The sequence below is a fragment of the Pteronotus mesoamericanus genome, unplaced genomic scaffold, assembly GCF_021234165.1.
Source record: "Pteronotus mesoamericanus isolate MK-2021 breed Mesoamerican mustached bat unplaced genomic scaffold, CSHL_Meso_final scaffold_54, whole genome shotgun sequence".
NCBI lineage: Eukaryota > Metazoa > Chordata > Mammalia > Chiroptera > Mormoopidae > Pteronotus > Pteronotus mesoamericanus.
This window is the reverse complement of record NW_026555321.1, coordinates 2,939,337-2,965,305: the sequence shown is the minus strand read 5'-3', so window position 1 is coordinate 2,965,305 and position 25,969 is coordinate 2,939,337. Positions and strand designations below refer to the sequence as shown.

The 25,969-nt window shown below is 36.1% G+C and overlaps 1 protein-coding gene across 12 annotated transcripts in view; it reads right to left on the bottom strand.

Moving 5' to 3' along the window:
* Nucleotides 1–25,969, bottom strand: part of LRRFIP2 (LRR binding FLII interacting protein 2) — a 103,550-nt gene that overhangs the window by 23,994 nt on the left and 53,587 nt on the right. For 3 of the 12 annotated variants that reach the window (XM_054594879.1, XM_054594883.1, XM_054594880.1), the window contains exons 10-20: nucleotides 25,690–25,764; nucleotides 24,327–24,374; nucleotides 24,201–24,245; nucleotides 23,304–23,351; nucleotides 22,796–22,852; nucleotides 20,600–20,668; nucleotides 17,772–17,861; nucleotides 11,411–11,455; nucleotides 9,914–10,030; nucleotides 7,053–7,124; nucleotides 2,501–2,671 (exon numbers count right to left, since the gene is read on the bottom strand). In XM_054594879.1, coding sequence (XP_054450854.1) covers nucleotides 2,501–2,671; nucleotides 7,053–7,124; nucleotides 9,914–10,030; nucleotides 11,411–11,455; nucleotides 17,772–17,861; nucleotides 20,600–20,668; nucleotides 22,796–22,852; nucleotides 23,304–23,351; nucleotides 24,201–24,245; nucleotides 24,327–24,374; nucleotides 25,690–25,764 — 837 coding nt within the window. The remainder of the gene's footprint in view (nucleotides 1–2,500; nucleotides 2,672–7,052; nucleotides 7,125–9,913; nucleotides 10,031–11,410; nucleotides 11,456–17,771; nucleotides 17,862–20,599; nucleotides 20,669–22,795; nucleotides 22,853–23,303; nucleotides 23,352–24,200; nucleotides 24,246–24,326; nucleotides 24,375–25,689; nucleotides 25,765–25,969) is intronic. The other 9 variants (XM_054594885.1, XM_054594887.1, XM_054594889.1 and 6 more) reach the window with 4 other exon arrangements.

Here is a 25,969-nt window from a genome sequence, read left to right as displayed (position 1 = left end):
ACTCATAATATACTTTGACTTTAACACCTTTTGGTTTTTAATTATTTTTAAAAATATCCCACATACATGTTTACCTGATACATCCACTAAAAAGGACTATAAACAGTGATGAACTTGGGGGCAAGAGCACCCCTAGTACACACACTGTTTCACTAAAAGAGAAGCAGTGTCCTGGGACAAACAGCCGATTCCAGGCCTGGAGCAGGAAATGGACCAGATGAGCCCGGAACACCTTCTTGTGCCAGATGGCAAAGAAGTTACCAAAAACAATTCGACTCCTGTCCAGGTTACTTGGGATGCGACCGGAAGAGATCCACATTATTCAAATGGTTTATTCTAGATGTCCTCTAAAAAGAATTCCCTGCTAACATGAATAGATATTTAAAAAAGAATAACATATCTGAGACAGTCCTAATCAGGTATTCTGTCCCTAAAGTAAGTGTAGAAACAATATTTAACATACAGTTATTACATAACTTGAGCAGCAAACACTGAAAACATTTTGAAAAATTCCATTAATATTATTATTGTTTTAACTGGTCTTCTCTGCCCGCATCATGTGCTGCTATAAAGAAAACACAGAGTGCCCGCTCTCCATCTGTGTCTGTGAACACGAACACTCCGCTTCGTGAAGCGGCCGCTATTCAGAGGACCTGCTCAGGGTGAAGGTGTGTTTTAGAGAGAGACGCTATCACAAAGTCTTCTGTATCACAGTACCTGAAGCTGATTTACAGGGTATAAAAAAGTTTATAGACTTTTCAAATTTGAAAAGCACAGATTTTTAAAAAAATAAAAATAAAAAAAATCACAACTCTATGTTTAGTAAGACATCTCTGTATCTTAGAAAATGACAGTTGAAAAAAAAACAGCTGGTTAAAATAGTTAACCATAGGGCTTTTATTCCCCTAATTAAAAAAAATGCTCAAGGGCATTTGAGAAGATGAAAAGGTAAGACCTCATCTTAGTACTGACCATTAATTACTGAGCATGAGATTTTCTTCTAATCTGCTAGAAGCAAAGGGCCCGAAATAGATATGAAAAATGCACAGGAAGGCAAAATAGGAGTCCAAGGACTCTAAGTAAAGTAGGATGGCTCAGAATATTCAAAACTGGCCTATGAGATACAGGAAGAATCAACAAAGAAAACACATTGCTACCAAATCTCTCCCATTAGCTACTCTCATCCAATATGAAAATATCCAGAAGCCTCTTTTTTATCTATCTAGACATAAGACTTTTTAGCCTAACATTTTCAAACATTTAATTTTTAGAGAAGTTTTAGGTTCACAGCAAAGTTGAAGAGAAAATACAGAATTCCCACATACCTCCACCCCCCCCCCGCCGCACATGAACAAACAGCCTTCCGCACTCAACGTCCCACCCCGGAGTGGCCCATTTGTTACAATCAATGACCCTACACTGACACATCATTATCACCCAAAGTCCAAGGTTACATTAGGGTTCAGTCTTGGTGTTGTACATTCTGTGTGTTTTGATAAAAATACTATGTATCCTCCATTGTAGCATCATACAGAAGAGTAAAGCCATCCTAAAAACATTTTCCGCTCTGCTCGTTCATTCCTCCTTCCCTCAACCCCTTCGCAAATACTTCCTAACACTTTTTAAACATGACCAAAACAGATCAGAATGAACACATTCAGCCCTCAATGAAAGTCTTCAGCATTAACGCTGGTCCCTTGGAGGCTATATTAACAGCTTCTCTCCCACTACTACGTACAAATTTCAGCTGTTGTTGTCTCTAACAGTTCACCAACACACAGTTCCTAAATTATTTTCTGGGGGTTTTATTTTTACAAAGTAAGGACAACCCATTTTTTTGGCAGTACTATCTCCATTTGTCCTCTGCTTAGACTGATGTCAACCCTTTAAAAAGTTCAAATTCAGTAATCCAATTTGTCCTCTGCAGTTGTCAAAGGGCAAATCTAGATCTTGGGTAGTGGCTTTAATTTTCCATCTGCACATTTTAACAATATAGCTTACAGACCTCTAAATAAAATGTCTATTTCTGACCTACACCTCCACACTGCTATTTCTAAATTACAGATTAAGGATTTCACTCCAATCATTTAGAAATCAGCCTCTCTTGAAAAATGGGGAGGAAAAAAAGAAAAAAATGAACCATTGCATTGAAAGTCTTTGAAGCTTTGTGGAGTTCCGGCCAGTTAAAACAAAACAAAACAAAAAAAGTAACCGTAATTGTCCCAATTAAGAGATTGACAATAAAGATAAAATCTGAGTTCTATTCTATTTGCAGAAACTAAAGGAGGTCATAAGATTTCCTTTAATAAAATGAATCTTACAAAATTTAAAAAGAAAAATATTTTAGGGCCTCTTATGTTCTGTCATTTTCCTTGGACCAATCGGCTCTGGCTGAAAAATCAGGTATGCTGCATTCTTCCCATTAAGCCCAGCACTTTTTAAATGGCAGGTTTTAATTTTCTGATCCAAAAGAAAGGCGTTACACAAGATGAACAGTTACCTTTGATTTTTCTTCATTTTCTCTATAAAATTCCGCCATCTGTTCCTCTTGTTCTTCAATAACATCCTTGAGGGTGTCTACCTGGTAGATCAAATTGTTCTTCTCATTGTCTAACTGTGCATTAGAAACCATGGCTTTCTTGTATTTTTCTTCCACTTCAGACAAAGACTCCTAAATGAAAGTCAAAGTCATCAGCCTCATACCTAAAATACATCTGTTGTCTATACATAATATATAACAGGAAATGATAGCACTGGCACAAACACATGAAGGTGCACTTTGCAAAGTACAAGCAGTTTGGGGAACTCCTTGTTTAGTAACATGCACATAAGACAGGAGGATGATAATAAGCCAATAATGCCATTATAAGAACTTTATATGCTCTTTGCTATCCAAGAAAAGAAAATCAAGCAGTAATGTAGCCTCTGAAAGATAAAAGAGTACACAGAGGACAAATATTTGTAGAAGTCACAAAATGAAGAACCATCAATGTTTTCAGGAATGTTACTCCTGTAGGTTTTAGTAAGTTGTTTGGTATTCAGAATGCAATGATACAAAAGAACACAGTCTCACTTTACACAAGTAAACTTCATACTCATTTGAATTTTGCTGCTTCCAGGATGTTTGTTTTCAGTGCTTTACTGACTGCATACTAATGCTAATGTAAATGTATAAACTTTTTTCCTAGCAATTACTCAAATTTTAGTCATTTAAAATTAAGTAATACTAAAATGATTACAAACGAAAGAACTACCACAAAATGCCTGAAATTTTATGTACTTTCAACTTTTCCACCTAAAATACTTTATGTCCGTTTTTTAAATAACTGTGTCTAATTTGGTAGATTACCACTGCTTAATAACTTTTTCAAAGCTAAAAATAAAAAATATTTCACATAGGAAAAGTCATCACAGCTGGAAATATGTTAAAAAAATACTAATGCAAATGTTTATCAAACTATGATTACTGCTAAAGAAATGAGAGCCCATAACACTTATATTTATGATTTTTGACAGGGGTACTCAAACAACTCAATGGGAAAAGGATGGTTTTTTGACCAGTGGTGCTGAGGCAACTGAATATCCACATGGAAAAGAATGAAGTTGGACTCCTGTTTCACATCATATACAAAAATGGGTGAAATTCAAAATGGATAAAACACCTAAATGTAAGAGCTAAAACTATAAAATACTTCAAAGAAAACATAGTAAATCTTCATGAACTTGAACAGTTTCTTAGGATACTAGAAGTACTATCAACAAAAAAATAGACCATGAAAATTTAAAATGCTTGTGCAACAAAAATACCATCAAGAAAGTAAAAAGACAACCCACAGAATGGGAGAAAATATTTGTAATTCGTATGTCTGATAAGGAACTTGTATCCAGACTATATAAACAGTTTTTACAAGTCAATAATAAAAAGACACATAATTCAATTTAAAAATGGGCAAGGATTTGAACAGATTTCTCTAAATGGCCAATGAGCACATGAAAATATGCTTAACATGATTAGTAATTAGGAAAATGCATTATTGAAATCACAATGAGATACCAATTCAGATCTACTGGGATGGGTATAATCTATAATGAAAAAAAAAAACAACCAAGTTATGTTGGTGAGGACGTGAAAAAACTGGAACCCTATATACTGCTGGTGAGAATAGGCAGCTGCTTTGAAAATAGTTGGTAGCTCCTCAAAATATTAAATTATCATATAACCCAGCAATTCTATTCCTTGGTATCTATCCAGGAGAAATGAGAAGATATGCATAAGCAAAAACTTGTACACAAATGTTCATAGCAGCATTATTCAAAATAGCCAAAAATTGGAAACAACCCAAATGTCCACCAACTGACAAATGGATAAACAAAATGTGGTGAGTTTGCACAGTGGAACGTTACCCAAAAATAGAACACAGACACAGACACACACAGACACACACACACACACACAGACACACACACACACACAAATACATGTTACGATATGAATGAATCTTGAAAACATTATGCTAAATGAAATCACAAAATTGTTATGTGATTGTTGTTGTGTTTGTCAATCACACAAAAGACAACATTTTGATTGTATGATTTCATTTATATGAAATGCCAGAAGAGGCAAATTCAAAAAGACGGAGAGAAGATTAGTGGTTACCCAGGGCCAAGTGTGTGAGCGGGAGAGGAAGAGTGGGGAATGACTGATAATTAGTAAGGGGTTTCTTTTGGGGGGAATAAAAATGTTCTAAAATTGGGTTGAGGTGATGGTTATACCACTTTGTGGCTATGCCAGAAACCACTGACTTGTGTACATTTTGAATGGGTAAATTTTATGGTATGGGAATTATATCTCAACAAAGTACAGACACACTAATGACACTTCACAAACTAGGACCGTATTAACAGGTAACATCTGTATTAGAATTGGGAACAAATGCAACCCAAATAAGGAATATAAGCAAAGTTGATTGTATAGTAATTTAAATATAGTAATATCTTAATGTAATGCAGAATTTAGAATGACTCTGATCCATCTTAAAGGCTAATAGCATTCAAAGTCCTCCTCACAACTCAATCTGTATAAAACGGGGCCTAAGTGCATGAACGCCAGAATCTAAGATAGTTAAGCAATAGATGCAAGATGCAATATACAACACAAGAGATTTGACATAAAATTTAAGTAATATACTCTTCCTTTAAACACGACCACAGACAACTGTTTTCAATTTAAGTATCACGGTAGTTTTAGTGATTTTGATCTAGCTTACACAAGATACCCATTAGGAATCAGTTTACTTCAATGTGTCTAAGGCAGTGATTTTCAATGTGTGGGTTCTGAACAAGTATGAACAGCTTTACTGAATAAAAATGCAAATTTTCAACCCCAGCCCAGACACACCGAGTAAGAAAATCTGGGAGTCCAGCAAACTGTGTTTTAACAAGTCTTGGGTGATTCTGGCTGGAGGGTAAAGTGGAGGAAAGCACCTAAAGGCAGACATATTTAATAAAAAACAAAAATCATAAACAATGATCCTGCATGCTTTTAAAATAGGATATGGATATACCACACCACTGTGCTTTGTCATCAATCAGATTTTTTAAATGATTTTTCTGCCACTTAAAAGTTATTGCAAGGATAAATACAGCCTGAAGTCAAGTTCAATTATACTCTGACTATAAAATAAGAAAAGGAATCTTATCTGTTTAAAGTCTCAAATAAATTTAATCTGTTCTTTTATAGCCTTTAAAAAATACAATGAAAGGTAGATCTAAAGGTAAAAAATAAAAACGTTTAAAATAAAAAGTAAAAATGTCTCTGAATCGCTTGCTTTCCTGATACATTATATTATATATAAGATTTAATATGAGTATATTTATTTAAGGTATTGAATTTTTTGCCTTGATCCCAGATATTTCCAAAAATCCTATCTCTAAAATCTTAGAAAGGCAGGGGGGATTAAACCCTGAAAATTAGAACAATAAGACTAAATGAGCACATCAGCGTACTAACTATAATTCTGTTGAATGTTCACTGACAACCTCCCATTTCATGTCAGCAGCTTCCAGGCTTCCCTCAAAGGCAGCCTCCACAGGACCTCCCACCCTTTCTGGTCACGATTCTCCACCTGGAAGTTCCTTTTGAACAACCACCTGCACGAAGATTCTGTCTGGTAGCTGAGCTACTTCACACCAGGGAAGCAGATGAAAGCCTTGCCCATTAGCTCCACACTTTGTCCTTTGGGTGTATCCTGAGTCACTTTTCTGACTGCCTTGCTTAAACTTTTATTAGAAAAGCCTGTTGTGTCTTTCTATTTCAAACAGAGAAACAGTTTCCTCTCCTATTAGGCTTGAACTTCATAATAAAACAGGAGAAAGAGCATGATAACCAAGTGCCATTTACTACCAAACTGTCTGCCTCATACGGACACTTGCATTGAAAACTGGAAGCCACCCTTGCTTGGAAAACATAAGGCCCATATAAATCTATCTCCAAATTCTTTAAGGCACTCAATCTGCGTGAACCCTTTTTGACCTACAGGTTAAAAACAAGGGAGAGAGAAAATATAGGCCTCATGCTTCAGGGTCCTTTAGCCAGAGGGAATATTTAAAATAATGCTCTTAGATCCTTCTTCCTCTTGCCTTTAATATAGACTTAATTTGGTGACAGACACAGGCAATACTCTCTCATTAAGCCTGGAAGAATTTTAACATCTAATTCTCAGTTTTAAAAAATTCTTAGAATACCTTTTAAGTGTTTGCCCAATTCAATTTTGTATGGCTAAGACACAAGGGACATTTAAGTATTTTATAAGATTTAAAAACCGTAAGGTATAATATTTCTAAATAGTTCAAAAACTATATATTGAACATTTAAACATAAGCAGAGACTAGAAGTTCACCCTTCCTATACATTGCAGGTTAAGCACATGCTTGAAAGACAAACACTGTTAGTAAAGCTATGTGCAGTGGGGTTAACAGAACTTGTGAAGCCACCGTTACCAACACTTCTGCGTACAGAGAGCATGCTTGGGCTGCAGAGTGGGCCCTGATACCTTTAGTTCTTTAAGCCCCTGCATGTATCTCCCTTCTACATCCTGTATCTGGTCCTTAAGGTCATAGATATCCTGCAGGACATAGGAATGAACCATTGCATAAAACCATCCACAAACATCTTTTTAAGTCTCAAAGAATTCAGATGAATATGTGAATTGTATTTGAATATTCCAGACTAAAAGCAAAAATATCAGAGTACACAAACGTAACTGCCGCTCCCAGCCACTAAAAGGAGCAAACGTCAGGTGACTGGCACGAGGTGTGGAGTGATGTAGCCAAAGCATTAGGTATTTTCTCAGCATTAACCCATGTTGAAACAGCATTAGGGTGAGGCTGCATATGAAAAAAATAACTATTTAAGTTATATTTTTATCATACATTTTTTTAAATTTTATAAATCATTTAAATAAGTTTAGGCATAATGCTTTATCTAGAACAAGTATGTAGTGAATTAAGTATAAGCAGCAAATTTTACTGACTCATGTAAAAGCTTTTAAAAATGTAATAAGTGAATATGAACAAAGATTTCTTTCAGTAACTTGGTTACTGATCACAGTTAATTTGGGAGAAAGGAAGAGAAGTTAAACATAAACATGTTCAACACAATGTAAAATGAGAGTCTGTCCTAAGGACACCATTTAAATATTGAGAAAAAATGTGCTCCAAATGTTACCATAATCTCTATGAGGAAAAGTGAAGCAGGTTGAATTTTAAATGGAAAATATGTTTCTTAGACCTGACCTTGCTACCTAAGATCTCTTCTGGATGCTTGATTTAAGTGGGAAATAACTGCTACAGGGTCTTACAATTCTGCAATTACAGGCTGCATCAATTTTCTAAGGCTGATATGTATAGTTTCTGTAATATAATTCCTTTGCACCCTTCATTCCCTCTTCGGTGGGTTTGTCTGTCTATTGTTCATCAATTCATTTAACAGACATTTACTGAGAGTCTATTAGGAGCCAGGAGCTAGGATACAAAAATCTCATTTGTTTCAAGGAAATCATTTTCTCGAAATATAGGTAAATGGCAAGCACAAAGTCTGAGACTGGAAGGCCTTGTCCTGCCACCTTTTATCCCACTAGAAAAGGGCACGAAAGGCCAGAGTTTACCTTGTTCAAGTTTGTACTCCCAGCACTTACGCCCAGTACTTAGTAAGAGCTCAATAAATACTAACTCTTTCAAAGTCATGGCCATGCTGACCTGGGTCAGCTCTCCTCTGCTGCTACTGCCATGTTCCAAACCGCTCCCTCCTCTCCTAACCTCCAGCTCAGCTTTGTAAGCTGCCCGTTTCACAAGCTGGACTCCTGCTCCTACCCTGCCTACACTCTTACTCAATCACCACCTGTCCCTGCCTCCCCCTCTACCGTGGCAGTGAGAGAGGACCTCCCAATTAGGCCACCCATCCATCTTAGCCCTGGGCATTCTCTCACCCACACAGACGATGTGCTCCGTCCGTTACCCCTCTCCTTCCTCAGCCTTCATATTCCCACTCTACTATCTCCATCCAAGGAAAATATAACCCCACCTTTAAAGTAAAACAAAAATCTTCTCTTAATCTTCTTTCTCTCTCTCTCTGCTACCGACCCACCAACTTCCTGTCCTCCACTATAGTCTTCAGAGCAAGTTTCTTACCTTTCCTCCCATCACAGTTTGCCTTGCTCGTCTCATCTCCTGTCACTGTTTAACCACAGGGTTCAGGGTTCCGTGCTCCTCTGCCCAGGGCTCCCTCCAACCCTGCTGTTTCTTTAGGAATGCAAATCAGGCATCATCACTCTGCTGCCTAACACCTCCCAGCGGTGAGCGTACACCTGGATTCCTTTTAGGCTGCCATACAAGATGCTTTGGCCCATCACTACTTCTCCAGCTTCATCTCACAATTCCTCACTCCGGCAACTTCACTAGTCAGGTCAATTTAGGGTTCTTTGAATTTATCTCTCCCAGAAAGACTTCTCCCCTCAACTTCTTTGCCTGTATAATTTCAACTCTTCCTTCAAACCTTAGCTGAGAGACTTTCTCCTCTGAAAAGCCTTTTGTTATCTCTTCTCCTAGTCCAATTTAGAAGATGCTTCTCTGAATTGCCTTCACAGTCCTATGTTTGCTACTACCACTGAATCACACCACTTGGTTTTATTGGTTGATATAAGTTGGTCTTCCCTATGAAACAGTGAACTCCTAAAGCCCAAAGTTTGTTTTACCGCTTAAATCTCTGGGGTCAAGGGCTCAATAAATGTTGAATGAATGAATGCAATGCAATTTTTATTACGACCCTTCCCCCATTGCTCACATATAGTAGGTTCCTCAAATAGACATTCAAATAATACATTTTTAAAGTCCCCATCTTTCAAATAAAATGGCTAATAAAAATGGAGACTCAACTAATGGGTTAAATAAACTTTTCATTACTCAGGTATTTCTGTTATCTCAAATATTATTATACTTGTCTTACCATAAAAAATATTCAAGCAGCCAAATAATACCACAATGGCTCAAAAGACTAATAATTACCAGAGTCTGGTTCCTTGCACATCCACATATTTTCCATTTAAAATATGGCCAATTAGTTCTGATAGAGTTACTTTTAGATACATTAAAAAGTTTTTTGGCATTTGTAAATTAGCCAAACTCATTCCAATGTCATCAAAAGTTCAGGAAAGAGAACAGAAAAAATTAACCAATCTCCTTCCTTTTAGACCAAAGTCGCATTCTTTAACTCTATTAACAATTTTCTTTTAAAGAATTCATACTCCTTTTCTTTCTACTGCGTCACATTAAATGTTAAACATTTCCAGTATACTAGTGTACTGAAAAGAAGCCAAAAGAATTGTTTTTAAGAAGTCAACCAAAAATTTCAGTTTACCCGCAATTCACTTAATGAGGTGTCTGGATCTATTAAGCTGCTGGTGTCCCCGCTTCCTCGTCTGGATGAATTTCCACTTAGAGGGGTTGTTGCTGAGGCAGAATTTCGAGATGAAGGCTAGAGAAAAGAAATGTGACACTTCTAACTCTTGTTTCTTTAAAAATGTTTGCTGTGAAAGCTAAAAATGGGGCAGGGGGGGTGAGGGAGATCTGACATAGTGTGGAGAGGAAGTGACCAAGGGCAACCTCCAGGCAAGTCAGTTGACTTTGAGGAGGGGGTATCAGGGAAGGGCCCAGACACTATACGCATTTTGAGTGAACACTTTATTGGAATCTAGAATTCATAATAACTAAAAAGGAAATACTTCGTGTGAAAGTGATCTGTTTTCTAAGTTTACCTTTGCTATACTGTAAATGATACTGGGATGAGCACATCATAACAGTTTTTGAACTTTGCAATCGGTATGCTAATTCACAGTCCTCTTATTTAGTTCTGAAGCTGCTGCTTTAGGATCTTTGCTTTTTTTTAATATTTTGTTAATAAAGTTGGAGACACTATTTGCAGCTGAGAGCAACAACACTACGTATCACTATGATTTAGACTGCTCTTCCTACAATTAGTTTAAATGGGAGATTATGCTGCTGAATTAACAAAGGGCATACATCCGTGCTGTCCAAAATAGTACCCACCAGCCATGTGTAACTACTGAGCACGTGAAATGTGATTAGTCCAAGTTGAGATTTTTTTTTTAAGTATAAAATACACACTAGATTTCAAAGGTTTAGTGCAGGAAAAAACAATGTAAAATACCTCAATAAATTTTCATATTGATTTTATACTGAAAATATTTTAGATATTGGGGTTAAATAAAATATATTATGTAAATTAATTTTACCTGTTTCTTTTACTGTTTTAATACAGCAACTAGAAAATTTAAACTTACATATGTGGGTTACATTGGTGGCTTGCACTATATTTATACTAGACAGACCTGGTATATCTTTGTTGGGTATTGCATAAAAGTAATCCTAACTATTTCCCTAGATGACTATAAAAAAATACTTGTAGAAGAAAGTTAGAGACTTGACACAAAGCAACTCTTAACAAAAGTTATTTTACTTCAAAGAAATAATTTATCTTAAAGGAAAAAAAAAATGTCAGAGTTTGTCACCACCATTTCTAAAAGACACTTCATTTGCAGTGTTTAATGGCTTATTCTCAGGATCAATTCTACAGGAATGAAAATCAAAACAACAGCCAAAAGCTTAGGAGGCGAAATAAAAATTCAGTGAAATAAAATGCAGTATCTTTTCTCTTCCCAGTGCTTCACATGATTCAACCGCGACGGAATTCTGGGGGTCACGGACAGGAAATAGATGAGGAGCGGGAGAGTAGCTCTATCCATTTGATTATAGTAAAAGAAAGAATGAAATAGTAGTAGAAAGTAAGTTTAATTGATTTTGAGAACTTCATTCCCTTAGGATTTTATATACTCACTCTTGTGTAATTTTCAGCATACTGTTTGTCAGATTTTTCATCCAACTAGAAAAGAACAGAGATAAAAATCAGGAAAAATGCTTAGGCATGTTGATTTTTTTAGGGGGAAAAAAGAAGTGACCTCTTTTGAGTTTTCCAAGTTCAACTGATGTTTGGAACCTAAAGTAAACATACTAAAATTGAAATAAAAGTTTAAATACATAAGACAAAATGTCAAGAACTTAAATTCTTATCCTAGGGAAGACATGAAGTAAGCAAGCGCACTATCCTTTAGCAAAAGTTAACTTTTAGATAGACTTTCTTTTCATGGAATATGAACACATTAAGGAAAACCATACATAAACTTAGGTTTTAGTACTGCAAGTGTTAATACAAAAAACAAACAAACAAACAAACAAACAAACAAATTTGTACACATCAACAGGAAAAGTCTGATATAATCAAAAGCCAAAAGACTTTATTATCTAAACAGTATTAGGACACAGGACATATAGATAAGACTAGTACACTTTGCAAAAAAAGGTTCAGACTGGACTAAAACATATTAAATACATAATCAAAAAAAAATTTTCCCCCACAGCATTAGGAATTCAGTTGTTTGTCTTTTTGTTTTGGTTCTGGCGTTTGTTTGTTTTGGTCATACATGCACACATATGAAAAAAAATCAAAGTACCCAACAGAAGAATATGCGAAATGAGCCTCTCTCCCTACCACATCATACCCTGACCAATTCTTACTCCAAAGGCAACCACCTCCCTTTGGTTGGTAAAAAGACTTCTTTTAAAGGAGTCTTTAAAAAATTCTAACAATAGTGCCCCAAATATATTCTGTCTTCTTTTTCCCCTTATCAAGTTTCAAAGATTAGAGAAAGTACTTCGTTTTTCTTCATAGTATGTATTGCTCCATGACCCATGATATTTATTAATTTATTTATGTCTGATCTCTCTCTGATGTAAGCTCTACATCTTTGTTCTTTTCTGTATTCCTCAAGCCAAGAATAGCACTTCACATATAGAAAGACTCAAAATTTGTTGGATGAATGAAAACATGAATCATACCCCGTCTGTTTTACCCTACCTTCATTTTAATAGCTGCATATATCCTATTATCTGAATGTAACATAACTGACTTATTTTCTGCTGACAGGCCTTAAGGTTGTTTTAGTTAAACAGTGTTTCAAGAAGTAAGGCACCTTAAAGGTCTAATCCAAAACTCTGACTTTGTAGCTGAGGAAAGAGGTGGAAGATTTCGCAGAAGGTTGAACCACCACTCAATGTCAGAACTGAATCCAGACCTCAGTTTTGAGAATTTTAGCCCATTATTCATGTTATTTGCCGCTATACACTGTCCCAATTACCACTCTGGGGGGAAAGTCACATAGCAATTCAACCAAATAATATTCCCCAACTCCAACTACTATACCAACCCTCTCAGCCCAATCTGGAGATTTAAAACCTTCTTTCTCAGTTAATTATTAAAACACAAAATGTCATTATTTCTGGCTGTGTTCAGATCACTTTAACTTCCTATTTGAAAAGCTTTTCTGTTCTTTTTCATTACCATATTTATCATGTTCATTTCTCAATAAATACATTTTATTGTGAGTACTATATCAATAATATAAATACTATCTTAGACTTTGAACTCTTTTTGCTGCTTCTTGCTGTAATACTCTAAAAAGGAATTGATTTTAGTTCACTCTGATTGTTTCAAAACACATACAAAATGTTTTATACCAGTCAGGCAATGACAGTAGTTTTTATATTGGTAATTTTTGCCAAAAAAAGGAATAATCTTCTATTACATCTAAACTAGTAAAATACATTACCTAATATTTAATGTGCTATTCTTTAGAATGGAAGAAATACTACAGCTGAATAAAAGGCCTTATTTTCCTCAGAGTAACTTCCAACTCTCTTCTTCTAACAAATAAGGAGAAAAATAGCACTAAGAAACATTCTTCTGTATCTATTTCAAATCCTGGCTCATATCCTCCCTCACAAAAATAACCCCCCAACCCGCCCATTTTTTAACAGTCAACTTGAAATAAACTTACATTTTAGAGGCTGCATCACTGAACTAGTCCATCACTATGTTCATTCTACTGCTTTCACTGTCTTCTGACAGATCCCAATTGCCGCAGCACTGATGATGCTGCGCCAAACCTCAGAGACTGTTAGGCCAGCAAAAAATGCCAAGAGCAGCCATGCCGCAGTCCAGTTATTTTGGCTGCAGTGACTTGGCCAGAGTCTCTTCAGTTCTTCCTTCTGAGCCTTTATGCTCTATTACGTGCTGTATTCCATTTCAACAAATGCTAGCTGAAACCTGGTGTTCTAAAAGCCCAGTGCTCTAATGGCCAGGAGATCTACACAGATACATTGCAATGACAAGCTATTGCTCATAATGATGACCCAAAGAGTGTGCCAGACCCTGAAAAGGCTTTTTAAATTGAATAAAATTGAACTGTGTTTAATACAGTAAGGTATAAATTAGAGAAAGGTTGGTAAAAGGGTACAAACCTTCAGCTATAAGATAAAGCCTAAAGCTCTAATGTAAAATATGGTAACTACAGCTGATTTTAGAAATCATATATAAATAACATGAATATGTACTAATATGAAAAATCATTAAAAATTAGTAAGTAAAAAAATCAGAAAATGTACTGTATGATCACAATTCAGTAAAACAGGCAAATTAAACTGCAATAATAATGAAAATAAAATGCAAAAATAATAAAAATAAATCATCTAGCAGCTAAAAAATAAAAAGTATGTGGCTAATAAAAAAAGTAGATTTAAAAAAAGAACTAAGTAAAGCTTTTATTTTCCCCTATTAAGCCTTCAGGGCTTGTACACTAATTGTGACCGTAGCCCCAGCCAGTGTGGCCCAGGTGATTGGAACATCATCCCATAACCAAAAGGTTGTGGGTTCGATTCCCAGTCAGAGCATGTACGATCCCCGGGCACGTACAGGAGGCAACCCAATCAATGTTTCTCTCCACATCGATGTTTCTCTCTCTCCCTTCCTCTCTCTCTAAAAAGCAATGGAAAAATGCCCTCAGGTGAGGATTATATACTACATACTATAGCCTACTATTTAAAAAAAAATTCAAGTAAATACTATGCCATTTTGCTCTTAAATAATTAAATAGGTAATTTTCCCATCAAGAAAAGGGCATTTTTCTCCTGGATAGTTGTAAATGGAAAGTTAGCTAACAAGCCTGTAGTATTTTATATTAGTACTAATGTGCAAAGAAGAGTACGTAATGGCTAGCTATATATTCTAATTTGAATACTTAAAGTTCAAAAGTAATGTTTTCTTAACAAATTTCAAATTATCATCTAGTAAACAAAGTCTTAAATATCTTTCCCATATTTCAGTGACAAATGCTTTTTGCCTTCTTCATGTCTGGGACATCTAAAAATGTTCTGCTCTTGACATTATGTAATTTCTCTTGAAATCAAACTCCTTGATCATTTATTGAAATTAGTACAAATGAGGAGTATTTCTTAGAATATCTATTTTATCAAATCTTTGAAACTACTTCAAAGATATTAATTATTCTCTTATTAAGAGGACCTTTAAAGATGTTAGCCCATGGCTTCTTAGTTTGACAGATAATTTAAAGTATTTATACTGTAATTTCTTGAATGTAGTCATTATTATGTAGATTATAATCCTTTGTTAACTTCTGATCTACATATACTGACTTGATAAAGCTATTTAAAAATTCTGTTTGGAAAAAGCAAATAGAAGTTCTGATTCTCCAACCACAGAAGAGAAGGGAACAATTAATTTTAATAATCTCCTAAAGCAAAACTGGCCTAGGATTCCATTCAGAAATGGTCTGATTATTAACAATCTGTAAAACTAAAATTAGCACATTTATAGTCTTTTCCTTAATCTAGCCTGACCTATAGGATAGAAAGGAAAACAATGTAGAAGACAAGAGGATAGAGTGACCAAAAATACTGTATAAATCAGGGACTGGCACCCTTTTTCAGCACCTCTTATCTTAGAAGTTATAGATTAGCTGACTATACACATATCTGATTCACAATGTAGAAGCCAGAAAGTATCTTTTATATTTTTAAACTTATGGCCAGCATTTCAAAATCAGGATATTTTACATAAAAATGCAGATTTCCAGCTTATCTTTTGAAAAAGTGTGTGTGTGTTGGGGGAGGAACAGAGCTTACCAACATCAAGCCTACTTTTTATTTGTCTACAATAAAGTGAATTATAGGATACCCATTAAAAAAATATGAAGAGACAATTTTTTGATCTAGAGAGGGGACCAGAAAATACTGTAGGCTTTGCCAAGGGACAAAATTAAGGATGTTACACAGGGTGGGGAAAAGGTAGGTTTTCAGTTCCTTGTATGGAAAACTAATACAATAATTAATAAATAATAATACAAGAATAAACCATGCTTTCTGTACTCACAACTATAAATCTACTTTTGCCCCACCCAGTACAGAGTTCTTAGATAATTATTTAAAAATATAAAAACTGCCCTGGTTGGTGTGGCTCAGTGTACTGATTCAATTCCCCGACAGGGCACATGCCTGGGTTGCAGGCCAGGTCCCCAGTTGGGGGTGTGCAAAAGGCAACCACACACTGATGTCTCTCTCCTTCCTTCCCCTCTCTCTAAAAATAAATAACATCTTTTAAAAAAATAAATAAAAATGTAAAAACCAAAATAAACCTTTTTGAATGAAAACAGAGTATTTTAGTTGTGGTGGTAGAAAAATATATACAATCTGTCACTGACTAACAAGCGATAAAACAAGGGGCTGACCAGATATGCCAACCTGCTCAGAGGATCCTTCGCCTATGTGATTAGGTGTACAGCAAGATGATTTGTTATACCTATACAGGCTATGCATATTATGTGTCTGTATATCAAATCATCACATTATACACCTTAAATATATATAATTTTTATTTAAAAATAAATCAATATAACTACCTGGAAAAAGAGGTTATATTTGATTAGGAGGGACGGGGGAGATTTTTTTTGGGGGGGGTCAATCTTTTCACTTTTGTGTCATGACTAAAATAAATTGCCAAGAAATACATGGAAGAACTATATAACCACTAATTCGGGCATCACAAATTAGAAGCTAGTAGAATTCAAAGTTTGTAAGAGAAAAAGAGAACACAATAAATTAAACATAATTGTCTATGAAAAAACAGGGTACTAAGCAAATTATAAAAGAGGCAATATTTCAGGGGAAAGACTTAGAAACCAGTCTTATAATTTCACTTGCGGAGAGTCCTTCATCTGACCCAGGGTGAGATGCAACTGTTACACGCACAGGTTTGAGAGCTAACAATCCAGAATACTTATGGACCACACTTAAAATCACCTTCAAGGATTGAAGTCATCCAAAAATAGCTATTAAGTACAATAAGTCATTTGCAAAACATAAATAATTATCTCTCCATTAAAAAACTGTCTTAATTTTCCTAAGAAGAAGTACTGCCTCTCATCTGCTACAAAGTGCTTGACAATGAAGACAGTGTTGGTCCAAGGGCAAAACAACACTAATGACAGTAACCGAGAGGAGCGGTCACAAAAAACAAGGCTGTTAGATAAATCAGGCAAGGAAAGATCTGCTGGTGGGGTTCCTTCATTAAGACAAATGCCTTAAGGCATATACTGGACAGTCATTACTACATTTAGTCCATGCTGAAAGTGAAAGCAATGGCATTTCTTCAAAGCCAATGCCATATCCAAACGCTTAAGATCTATTCAGATTCTCCCCAGTTACTGTAAATTAGTGACACTTTACTAAGCAGTGTATTTTATTGTTCAACTCAAGTCCACCTGGAACTTTATAGATTCACAAAAAACAAAAAGGAAAGAAAAATTTTAAGATCAATCAGGAATATCTAAATATGGGCTAGATAATAGAGGGTTTTAAGGAATTATTTTTAATTTTATTACGGAGGATAATGATATAGTGAGTGTGAAAAAAATTCTCAAAAGTTTAGTAGAAAGACATACTGAACTTTTTACTGGGAAATGGCATGATGTATGGGATTTACTTTAATATAATTTAGGGGAAAAAAGGGCAAGGGGACAAAATAGATGAAAAGTAATTGGTACAATACTGGTAACTCTTGCAGCTGCTGATGGGTTCTATGGGGGAAAATTTCCACAGAAAAATTTTTAAAAATGAGAACATATCATTAGATACATTCCAAAACAAAACAAATAAGTGTGTTTCATGCTAGTGCACTCAAATAAATATTTCCTAGGCAGTTCATTAAGTTCCTAATTTTAAAACAAATGATTAATTAGCCATTAGACACACACCTGAGACAACATAACCACCCCATGCAATACACTCACGCTGGTCAACTCTGGGACACTGACATCATCCACCTCAGAGACAACGCTACCCCTACGATTGGAGCGACTAAAATAATCAGCGGCAGAAACCTTCCAGTTAGGAAAAAAAGAGATGCTTTAGAAGTTAAGAAGGAAGAAAAGAATAAGAACATTGGCATATGGAGGGGAAGGTACTTTGGTGTGTGATAAAGTATCACAAAATGATATGAGGAAACTACTGCAATTCACCTACTCAAAAAAGAAGAAGAGCAATGTAAAGCGCTTCCTAAATGAAATCCCAGCTCCCTCAAGTACTTTTATTCATCTCAACTAGAGTTCTATGGAGATCATTTACTACCTAGGCAAGCTGACTCTCCCGTGTTGAAGACATGCATGACCCTCACCAGGAGGGTTTCTAGAATATCTACCTAAAGCCTCTACTATAGCTCACAAATTTATAACTCATTATAACTATCACCTCTGTTAAGCACATACACACTGAATGCAGAATTATTTCACAGGTATTTACTGCACCTTTTCCCCAATTTCCAAAGTTCCCTCTTTTTCACATTCCTCAAGACCAGGAACTACAGGACAAAATAATGAAAGATGTACAACTGGTTCCTCACACCCACCCAGTCACTTCCCACCTTAGACTTTGGCACTGGCCTAGAAAGCTCTTCAAGCAGCTGGCTCCTCACATTACAAGTCTCAGCTCAAAGGTCACTTCCCTCAGAAAACCCTTCCCTGACCATCCTATCCAAAGGGACACAGACACACACACACATCCTCAATGTTGCCAATCTTACTGCCTGCTTGTTCTCTTCAGTCCCAGAGTTACTTTTTTGTTGTTGTTGTTCCTTTCTTTACTGGTTTATTTTCTATTTCTTTTTCACTAAGACATAAGCTCCATGAAGTCCAAAATACAGTCTGGCTTACCACATTATTCCCAGTACTTAACACAGCACCTTCCATAAACTAGGTTCTTCATAAACATTTATTGCATTAATAAATAATACTTTTTATCTCACTCATCAGCTGTTCCTTACCTCAGCTCTGTCTGATTACCTTGCTTAAAAACTCTTCCCTTCCAGGAAGGGAATATGGAAGCCCATCCACAGAGGCAAAGAAGGGTTACAACTATAAAGTTTTGCTAAGGGCTAATACAACCAAGTAACACTATTTTTATTCACAGTAATAACTGTGCAACTTAGATTTACACATACCTAATATTTTACTTGTATCTACTGTCTCAGAATTTTGATAGTTATTTTCTATATAGCAATTCATTTAATCCATACATTAATTAAGTCTACCTACAAAGATAATTATTAGCATCCATTGTAAAAATAAAGAAACTGCCATTAACACACAAAGAAATTGTAAAAGCGGTTCAAGGCCAGGCACTATTGCTGTAAAGTCCCTGCCTTTCAATTAAGAAGTACAAAGTGGGCCTGGCCAGGTAGCTCAGTCGGTTAGAGTGTCGTCCCAATATGCCAACGTTGTGGGTTCAATCCCCAATCAGGGCACATACAAGAATCAACCAATAAATGCATAACTAAATGAAACAACAAGTTGATGCTTCTCTCTCCCTTCCTCTCCTCTCAAATCAATTTTTCAAAAGGGAGTACAAAATGGCAGTTATAAAAACAGTCATTGGGATGTAAAGTACAGCATAGGAAATAGAGTTAATAGTATTGTAATGACTATGGAGGGTGTCAGATGGGTGCTAGACCTATCAGGGTGATGGCTTCATAAATTATATAAATGTCTAACCACTGTGTCATACAGCTGAAACTAGTATAATATTGTATGTCATCTGTAATTGAAAATTAAAAAAAATAAAAATATTATTTTTAAAGTTATAAAATATAAAAATAGTAGTAAAGTGCCTGCATTTCCACTCTATCACTTTCTAAGGTGCTTTCAAATATTCTGGCTTTTTCTTTCTCCTTCAGCTTTGAGTATGAGCATTAGTTGGCGTGCCAATGGACAACTGCCTTTAATTAGATCACTGGATTTTTGGCAAAAAATCTCACAAACACTTGGTGTTCCCTTCTCTATGAAACTTCGAGTTTACAATCTTTCACAAAACATGACTCATCTTAAATGGCCTTCTATTTTTCTTAAAGAAATTATAGCTTCTTAGTTATTGTGCTCTTTTTCCTAGCTCTAAGCTGACATATCATCCTCACCAATGTACTTTTCAAATAAATTCTTAAATAAAGCAAAAATGCCATCAGCTCTGTAAAATCTCCAGCTTTGCCAAAAGAATAACCTGAAATTGCATAATTTGTACTTTAATACAGCTATTTGTGGCCTCTACAATTAGTACTCTAGCTGAATTCTAAGACCAGAATTTTTAAGTTTTGCCATCAGAAGCTCTTAAAAAGTTCACAGGTCTTAAATGATATATAAACAATGGTTGAACTTAAATACACTGCAAAGAAAGCAACTGATGGTAGCATGGCTTATAATCCATAGTTATGAGTTTAACACAATGTGGAAGCATTAATTTTGCTTGAAAAACTTGTTTTTTTTGTGAACTGTGCACATAAACGTGCCTAAAACAGCATCAAAGAATAAAACTGAAAATCTCTCAAATATACAATGATAAGCAAATAAGGTGTGTGAAGAAGCAAGTTATTAACAAAAGCTTACACAGCCCACAGAGAATATGTACTGTCAGAAATACATTTTTGAAACCAAAGTATTCATATAAGCTACATTTGAAGAAAATGCTCATTTTTGTCAAATGCAAATTTCACTTTCCCATAGATTTCATGTGATCCCAGTATGTTGTAATTTTAAAACTTATCATTATGTGTCTGTATGCAAACCACGCTCACCACACTCTCCCTTCGCCCACGACTGGAACGACCAGAAGATGCGATGCTTGCGGTGTCATCGTCAATCAACTATAGGTATTAAAAGCAGATAATGAAAAAGATGCAATTTCACTACAGGTCTTAGGTGATTGTGAGGACTTTAGGACATTTTGGGAAGCATGCAAACACTCTATGTGAGCAGTGTAACTGGCACCACCTATTGTGCACCCTTAAATAGGAACGGTGTTTCAAGCTATAGGGAACATCATTAAAAATCAAAATATATTTCCAAAAAGGACAAAAAAAAAAAAGTAGTACTTTATCTTTTATTTAAGTTAAAGGGAAGGAATAGGGGGAAACGTGTAAACAAGCAAGAACTAGCTTTCATGCTTTTTAAAACTCTAGGCCCTTTGGGATCCCATTAGGGGTCAATGAATACATTAAATGTTTTAGTTTGAGAAATTTAAAAATATTTTGAAGTGAAGTAATATAAGTCAAAGACAGGATTTCCTACCAGTGTTACACTGAAATGATGATTCTTATTTTCTTTTAATCATTCCCATGCAACTCGTGGAGATATTTCTATCATCGCGCTACAGTTTTCTCCCCGTTTCACCAGCAGTACAAGACCCATCTTCAGTCTGTGTAGGTTACCTCCATTCTGACATCACTAAGAAACCATTCTGGTATCACCAAGACAGTAACTCTGAACCCAATTTGGAAGTGAAACAGCATCTAGCTAGCACACAAGGACAAGATTCTACACTTGACTGGAAATATATTACAATAACTTTGTTGCAAGAGGCCATCACACTTGGGACATTAAAAATGCTACCAGGCCCAAGAACTGCCACGTGGAATTTTATTAGAGGGTGGGTTAAAAGTATACTTCCTTCTTATGTGAAAAAGCTTTTCTCTCCTTAAACACCCAGAGTAATTTTTGGTGAGTACAGGAGCTGGAATTCTTGAGAAGTGCCACTTGGAAATGGCAGGAGGACTGAGCCAAACATGTACATCACAGACAGCCCACAGGGCTCACGGACTCCACTCAAAAAAGTAAACTGTGTTGACCATTAATTAACCGCTTTAATCATTTCTCCAATTCTGACACTGTCAAGAATAACAAGGTAGCTCCTAAAGTCATAATTTGCTATTGGAATTATAAATTGGTACGGTGCTTTTGGTGGGCAATATAGCAATATACATCATAATTTAAATGTATATACCCTTTCATCTCCCCCTTTCATGATTAGCAATTTACCTTGAATATCTACTCATAGAAGTACACAAAAATATACCTGTGTAAGAAAGTTCACAGTACAAGTGTCTGCAGTAGCAAAAAATCTGACAACCTGAATGTCCGTCATTAGGAAAATGACTTTTAAAATGTACAGCCCATGCATTAATGGAGTAACAAATCATCATTTAAAAGAATGTGTTGACGTAAAACTAACCAGCATTCATGGAAAACACAAGGGACATGTTTTATTTATTAAAAGTCTTTTTAAATGTGAAAAAAAGAATGAAATAAATCTTTATATATTAATACAAAAAAGATACTTCAAGTAAACAAATGAGGAGCAGTATGTAAAATAAAGTATACTCATATATGTATAAAATATTTCTGAAAGAATATACCAGGACAGGGGCTGCATCTGAGAAATGGAAATGGGGAGAAAGGTCAGAGACTTTTACTTTGAACTTTCCTTAAGCTAATACTACTTGGATAGATTTTAAAAAACGTAATACTCCAGAAAGATTAGGTGATTAGAACTGTTGCAGTTTTGTCTATTACAGAACAATTTTTAAAAGCTGACTGGTTTTATTTCTTCTCCCATACCACTGATTAAAGTGCTGGCAAGCAAGGGGAATGGCTCAGTGCAGGAAACACGAGATGGCAAGGAGGAATACAGGGCAGCCAGCTCCGACACTGAACTATGACCGCTGAAGGGACAGGAAGTTCCACACAAATGACAAATATAAATTTAAAAAAATTCTAATGACACTAATTGCAGTCTCATTTAGGAAATTACATGCTAAGTCACATTCATACAGAAACCACCAATTAAGACAAATTAGTACTTGAGTTTGTGGACTGAAGGAAAACGGTAATTCATGCACAAGAGAGTGAAACACACCACATCCTCAATATTCTAAACTGTGAGTACAGATTAATCCAACAACCAAAGGTTTCCATAAAGCATGCAAACAGCTCACCACAGGACTGCTTCGGGCTGAACTTGTTCTTGATGAGTAATAACTGTATTCAGATGGCTAAAAAGTTTCCAAGAAGAAAGGTTTTATAACGATGACCAGCTCCTTGTCCCATTGAGGATATATTAGTGACCTAACTAGCTCCTGACTCCCAGGGTTAAGGTAACTGTTATTGCCTGGTCTGCGATTCCACCTCACTTCCCTCTCAAGATCCACCAGCCCCCGGCAGGAGGGAGAGGAGAGGAGATGGAGCCCTGAGAAGAACCACTCTCAGCTTCTTCCCGAAGAACTAATGAACAAGCAAAGAGGTTTCTCTACTTATATCCCTCATACTTTAAGCCCCACGATTTCCTGCAGGCACCTTCTCATGGCTTGGGTGAGAATCACAATCGGCTCGCTGATGGATCACAGCTTGCAGAATAATTACAGCCAGATTAAGTGGCCTTTTCTTTGTAAGTAAACTGCCCACCTACACATCAACCTCCTCACCACCTCCCCCAGTGAGACTTACAGTTCGAGAACCGTAAGGGTTATATAATCCACCATCATACAATGACACCTAAAGAACAAAGGAAATATCGTTTATCTATTTGGCATCAAAGTTATTTTTAAAATGTCCTAACTTCTCTGCAGTACTCAGTTCCAAAACATTTTGAAGAGTGGTGTAAGTGTACAGCATCCCAAGGTGAAGACTGTGAAGGTGGTGGCACTCATTTATATGCATCAGTCTCATTAAAACCTCAAGCTACACTTCATTTAAAAAACACATTGGTTACAGTATTGCCTTTAATCACCATGTTGTGCAACTAGGAGAACTAACATTTATTAATTTATTCTCTCAAAAGAGCAAATAGAGCAGAAAAGTAAGTGAGATACAAAGCATTTTGCCCAATGTCACAATAAAATTAAATTTTAAAGCCTCAGATTCCCAGTCCACTGGGACAGGCCACAACACAATAAACAGCAGCTTGAAAGCAACCAACCCATTACTCGCATATCACAAAGAGCTATTGTCTTGCTTTCTAGTCAGCTTGCTTTATTAGAGCCTAATATTAACGCGGCCAAGACCACAGCTGTCCCTAAGAAAAATATGACATCCCAAGCACGGGCAGCCATCTCAGAAAAGGAGGCAAGTGTAGTGGGACCCATGCAAACCTCTCCTCTCTATAGGAAACCAATTCTAAGCAAGAGCCTACCAAAACCAGCAGTACCTACCATCGTAAAGAAAGTACGCTTATTTTCACTCCCCTCAAGTTTTATACTTTAAGCACAAGCAGCACATTCTGCAGCGCACACAGCATTAAAGCCGTGTGTCTTTAACTGTTCTGGAGGAAAGCTGCAAGCCAGAGTCAGCAGCGTGACAGAGGCCCCACCAGGCGCATATGCGCTGGAAGAGGGGAATACAAACCAGACTCGCACTTCTCAGCACACCAGAATTTGCAGTAAGAGAGGCCTATGAAAAAAGCACATGATTTAACCCAAAGAAAAGCAACTGGTAGCTTTGAAGGCAACATGCTCCTCAGAAAGTACTAACCCTGGTACCCTTAGATGTCGCCAAAGGGTCACTGCACAGGGAGGAAGACTGGAAAAAACAAAAACAAAATGAAACAAAATAATTAAGGTGGGAGGCGAGAGAATGAATTCACCTCACCATCATGAGAGCAGAAGACGTTTATTTCATACCCTACAATTGATTAACTCCTGAGTGCTTAAGGTACAAGTAACACATTGTGAGAAAAACTTAATCATTAGAAATCTTTTTAAATACCAATTTTAAGGGTTAAGAAAGAAAAACACTGGGAACAGTTTTCTATGAATGCATGTAAGTCCCGTTGGTCCTTGAACATTATGTTAGGAGATGAGACAGCAACCTGAGAAGACCCAGGGAAAGGGGGCCGTGGCACAGGAAGTGCGGCAAACAGTGGCCACGTTTCAGTCACCAGCAGCCCCTGCGATATTTTCAATGATCTCACGACACACGCCAAATGGCCTTGGGGGAACCTGAAAAATGAGCTCTGAGTTATCACTATAAACACTCTTTTCCAAGCGCTGGAAAAGATTAGAAAAACCTGTATTTCAAAACAACCCGTGAACAAAGTGCCTTAGTTTATTCAGGTAATTGTACTGGTCACAATAAATGCATGCACTACCAAGGCAGAGCGTTTTTTAAAAAAGGAATTAAATTTTTCTTGCTGTCATTTGACTTCTTTCACTTCTTTTTTGTCACATTTGACAATTTTCACTTCTTTTTTACCAAGCCTAATCAGACATGGAAAATAAGAGTATCTAAGTTGTGTGTGCAGGTTTTGACTACAGAATTATTTTAAATGTACTGTGTGCCATATATTTAATGTGTTCTAAGTGTACGATGTGCCAAATGCCTTGAAAAAAACAAGGATTCTAACCTTGAACAGATAATTACATTCTTCTCATCCCATTTACAGTGTAAACTTTCATATGAAAGTTTTTATTAAAAGGGCATTCACATGATGTGTACTAATGCCTACAACTTATTCTAAGATGCATCCCTCCAAAACATGAATTTATGGCTGGATGGATAGGTAATTACATGATAAAGGAAACAGGGTAAAATGTTAATTGTAGACTCCAAATGGTAGTTACTGGGTGGTTCTATGCAAGTCTGAATTTTTTTCTATGTTAAATAGTTTTCATTAGAAAAAATGGGGGAGGGTGCTCATTTCATTTACAAACACGGTGATTGAATAGTTCCCACTGTTTAAATTTACTCTCACACAATGTGAATTCAGTTACCACAAACTAGTATGATACACACATCCACTGACAGGTTAGTTTTAACTCATCAAAATGCAAAGTAGGAGATTAGAAATGTGTTAAAGTTGGATAAAACACATGAAGCCAAAAAACTTTAGACAAACCCGAGTGTAGTAGGCAGAACTGGGTTTGCTATGCCTGAGGCTGCTATAGTTTCTCTGGTCAAAGTAGAGGCCACTCTGCAAAAACCAAATTAAATCCTTATTTCTTAAGTTAAATGCTGTTAATTTAACAACACACAAAGGCAAAATCTGATTTTACCAAACCCTTTCATCTCTAAAACAAGAATTTAGGGTTAACTCTTTGTAAACCAAATATAATACTTACTAAATTCCACTTTAAAAACAGGAGTATAAGCCCTCAGGCAAAATGTTAAATAGTAAG